We start from the raw sequence: 4,844 nt of genomic DNA on the forward strand, positions 1-4,844 counted from the left end.
TGCAGAATGGCCTCTGCAGCCATGTCTGTGTTGTAGGAACAGGGAATAAGACACATATCGCCTAATAAATGATACACTGCCAACCCCCCCCCCAGCCTATAAGGAAATGACCTCTTCCAGATCCCACCCAGTAAATACATTGAGCAGCATGAAACTAGACAACTCACAGGTGACTCTTACCTGGCAGGGGCTTGTTAGAGTGAGGGGTTGGAGACTAGACAATGTATGCAGCATAACGAAAGGTTAAAATGAAATGAGGGAGATTATTTGATTGCAGGACTGGTAGTGATATGTTTTTGGGCAAACCACATGCGCCCGTGGAGTCCCCTCAAAGTCAAAAGGGCTTCATGCAGATGTCTGAGCATTTTCCTGCATCTCTGATTGGAGCCTGCTGCATGCAGCACAACTAATCTTTACTTGTTTTCAGGCTGAGGACAGAAAGAAGAAGAGCGATGGCATCCAGACTCCCCTCAACTGGGCTGCTGTCCTTGGGCACGAAGTCATCCCATATGTTCGAATGGGTTCTGGCAGTAGTTCCAGCCCTTGCACTCCAGCTTTGCAAAGAGCAATACTCACGCAGGTAAGGGTTCTCTTCAGATGCAGTGAACTCCGGGCCTCATTAAATCAATAGCTGTCTAGGCAGAGAAGTAAGTGAGGAACCTCACTCCTTTGCCTAGGTGAGCAAGGGCTATGACACAAGTACGGCAGATCCTAAGTGCCACTATCTCCTGCTGAATTCGAAGCAGAATTTTATGCAGGCATTTCAGATTACAGTTAGATAAGTTATTTTTTGATACATCAGTGCCTGACTGTGCTAATTCTGTGCAATTATTGTTACGTGTCTCACAAAAAGCTTGCATCAAGTATGAACCTTTATTTCCTTGATTATGTATTATTTATAGAGCACCATAAAGGCATATGGCACTCTCTGCAGAACACGTAAAACTCTGAGTGCTGTCCCTGGAGGCCTTGTACCCTAGTGTGTTCTCATGAAATATTCTGAAAGCAGACAGAGAAGGAATGAGGAATCATTATCCACAGAGGGTTGGTTCCTGAGCCTGTGAGGAACCTGGAAACTCTGGGAAGCTCCATGTGCTGCATTTCTTCTGTTTTCTTCCATCGTAACCCTGAGTTTTGTCTCTGTTGAAAAAATACAGAGGATTTGACCTATAAGCTGTATAGGTCATAGGGACATAGGGACTGAAAGAGGCACAGCCATTAAGTCCCTCTGGATTCACAGGCAATCATTTCTCCAAAGAGTCCTGAAATTTCTCCAGTCCTTTATGCATGCCATAGCCTCAAAGCACCTTGTAAGAAGCCAAACCAAAAACACCCAACACCGTGACACAGGTAAAAATCAGGGGAAATCAGAGCATCATCAATGCCCTGCCACTGCAGTGGTAGAGAAGTTACTGAACATATGTTTAGGGGATCCCAGAAAGAGGACCAGGCCACACACTGCAATGGAAAGCAGAAGCCCCTACAATCCTTGCCAGATTGTCTTCCTGGCCTGTCTGGCAGGCAGTTTGACCCTGAGTGGAAGTGCAAGGTCCTTAAGAGGTTTCCAAGTACTGGCAGGAGCATCAGGGTACCCCAGGCTTAACTTCCACCAGTAGCTGTGGCCAATGGCCAGGGTCACAGAGGGAAACCTGAAGGAATTCATCTGGGGCACCAAGGCTTGTGCAATGAGACCTTCCATCTTTGTACAGAAGCTAGGTGACCAGGATGTTCTGCCCATTCAGTCCAGCGTGTTTGTTCACGTGTTTTTACTTAGAACATCAAACTCTTTTAGATACGGCTCTTTTCCCTCCAGAAGGGTTCTTCACACTCTCCCTCTCCAGCTTAGCCAAACACCACTGCTGTTGCTTTTTTGAAATCGCTCTTTATTTGTCCTTCTTTGTCCCAAGGCACTCCATGCCTACACCTGTTTTAAACCCCTATCCTTGTAGCTTGCACTCCTTTGTGTCTTTGCCACTGGCTTACCAGGTTGCCTAGACCTCTGCCAATTAGACTCCACTTGCTAACGTGATTAATCCTAGATTCCTGTATCAAACACAAGAATTGAACCTACTCAGAGTCCTTGCATCTATGTAGAAATCATGTGTGAAAATACTTCTTGCCTGATAAATCTTCCCTTGAAATGGCTACAGTAGAAATATTCATTCCTGCAGCTAGTTCCAGTTCAAGAAGAATGTGAGAGCTGTTCTCCCCTTCCCTTTGTGAACTGCATGAATGAACACCCTGTAACATAGTATTGGGGGCACCGTGGAATGAGGCAATATGTTTATTTTTGTCATTCTTGCCATGCACATTTTCAACCAAACCAGGGAAATTCAATCCCTGAATAGTCATTTGAACTGAATCATACTTCAGCCTTGGAAAAGTTGATTTATTTTGTGATTTTGCTGCCTGGATGTAAAAGCAACCACAGCCCAGGCTGCTTATTTCAGATGCTTACAGGATGTCAGAAGGCTTTGGGCCCTTTTCAGTCACACTTTGAGGGCACTATTTTCTCCCTCTCAGAGCTGGGGAAAACTTCATCCTAAGTGATTTGCACAGGATAGTTTAGATCGGGATAATCCTCAGGGAGAGGGTTGAACTAGCTGACCTCCCAGTGTCCCTACTTCTCTATGATTCTCCAACCTGACTCACTCCTGTAATCCCACTGATTTCAATGGGGCTGTTAATTATCTTGCCATATTCACACAAGTCAGGGTTGTGGGCTTAGGTACTGAAGTCAAGTCTCTCTGAACTTGATTCAAAGCCTGATGGAGTCACTGACTTCATTAGCTTTGCTTTGAGCCTCCTATGATCATCTGCTTTACAGCCACACAGCTCCCTGGGGCATTATACTTTCACTGGCTCCACTGTGCACTGCTCTCACTCCAGACACAGAGACAGCAGAACGGGTGTTAGTGCTGCTAGGTGAATCATTCAAGCACTGTTTCTCACTGAGGTTGGCAAGCAAAGAGCAGCTATTCCACCTCCCCAACCTGACACACGTCCTCCAAACCAAGATGTCTCTGTCATGCCAGGCTGCTCAGAGGGGCAGAGCATACTGCATTAATTCCACCTTTTTTCCATCACACAGTTTTTGGCAAACAGCCGTGGATGCTACTAGCTAAATGTTTGGGAACTCTTCCTACATTCACTTCGTAACGGTGTGCCGCAAGGTAGTTTATGGGCCAGTTAGAACAAAACACTGGTAAAACTATACATACAGGTGCCAAGTTTGTTTGTTCCCCTAAAGATGATAACATTGCCTTTAAAATGAACTGCAAAGCTAAAATGAAAATCGCAGATGTATGTTTTGAAGGCAACATGCATTGTGTTTTAGTTCACAAACGCAGGTTTGAGAAGCTGGGATGGGAGTGGTTATATGTTGCCATTGAAGATAGAGATAAGTTTAAATTATTTTTTGAAATTATTGTCTCTGGAGTGGAGCTTCTTACTGGTTTCCTGAATTCACCTCTAAACCAGAAATCACATTACAAGCACTGAGGTACAGAGGGCCTGATTTCAAAGTGCCTTGCATGTGCTGAAGTGTCATAATCAGCTGTACAAAGCAGATATGAAACCAGTGCAGTGACAGTTTCCACCAATTTTTGGATTCACTTTGCTCAAAACTGTGGCCAGTCAGGCCCTATGGTTACCTGTGATGTCACCGAATGATACAGTTGGGGCTACCTTTAACATTTCATGGAGCCTGAAGAGAATTATATGTAAAAATCACCGCATTTATTTCCCTACTCAATTTCTACCACAGGCTGGTTAGTGGAGAAATTTAGCACATAAATCTGGGATTAACTCAGTTTTCATTAGCTTTGTGGTTCACTTAAGAAGGCTTTGCTGGCATATATTTTCTGCTGCATATATTAAAATGCACAATACACTATTAATGTCCTATGTTTTTGCTAAATTACAACCAGAAGACTAACTATGTTACAATAATTGGCTGCGCATTATTTTCCGAGCTGATCTGAGCTCTGTGACAAACATAACCATAAATTAACCCAAAACAAAATCCCTTCTTCATGCTGCCATGTAACAAGCGGTCCAGAGCAGGGGAGGCACGTGGCCTGCAATTTGGGCATCTCTGTAAAGCAATTTCAACCAATACAGCACTGCTGTATGTTATGTCATGCTCCATTATAATGAATGAAGGAGCCCATTGGGGTCCTGTCTGGTCCTAGAGCATCTTCTTTATAGTACCAAGGAAACACACTCCCTCCCAAGAGGTTGCATGTGAGTGAAATGCAACACAGCTGCTAATGGAAATACTGTATTAGGAAACTGAAATCAGGTCAAAATCATCCTCAACACATGGTTTTTCCTACCAAAGTGGTTCATTCACATAAAATGCAGATCATCCTGTACAGAGCAGGTTTACCTCTGCACAGTAGGTCAGCCCATGCCCTGCCTAAGCTCTGTCAGACCCTGGTTTGGTGAAGACATCGCAGAACAATGGATTGTGGCTTATCATGGCTGCTACGGGACCTCCGCTGCTTTGCCTCCACTGAATCTCTTTCTGGCCTCTTTGAAGCCAATGTAAAACTTAATCTTCACCCATTAGGCTGTGGAGGAAGTGGTGTTTCACCAGGTGGTTTTAAGCAGGTCTTAAATACTGTGCTTGCCTGGTCCTCTGCACAAAGATGGATTTCACCATCTCATAGTTTGGATGTATTCAGTCTGGGGGCCTTGATTCAGCAAACTACTTCAGCATAACTTCAAGCCCATGAATAGTCCTCTTGTCCTCAACGGAATTTGTAGGCTTAAATTTAGTCCCAGACTTAAGTATATTGTTGAATTAGGGGTGAGAAAATATCATTCTGTATATTGATAAT

At 44.2% G+C, this 4,844-nt stretch overlaps 1 protein-coding gene across 3 annotated transcripts in view; it reads left to right on the forward strand.

The window, feature by feature from the left end:
- NRK (Nik related kinase) overlaps positions 1 to 4,844 on the forward strand; it is a 151,919-nt gene that overhangs the window by 93,257 nt on the left and 53,818 nt on the right. For all 3 annotated transcript variants that reach the window (XM_019521629.1, XM_019521628.1, XM_019521627.1), the window contains one exon: positions 428 to 580. In XM_019521629.1, coding sequence (XP_019377174.1) covers positions 428 to 580 — 153 coding nt within the window. The remainder of the gene's footprint in view (positions 1 to 427; positions 581 to 4,844) is intronic.

This window comes from Gavialis gangeticus, unplaced genomic scaffold, assembly GCF_001723915.1.
Source record: "Gavialis gangeticus isolate Ggan-Ray unplaced genomic scaffold, GavGan_comp1, whole genome shotgun sequence".
Lineage (NCBI taxonomy): Eukaryota > Metazoa > Chordata > Crocodylia > Gavialidae > Gavialis > Gavialis gangeticus.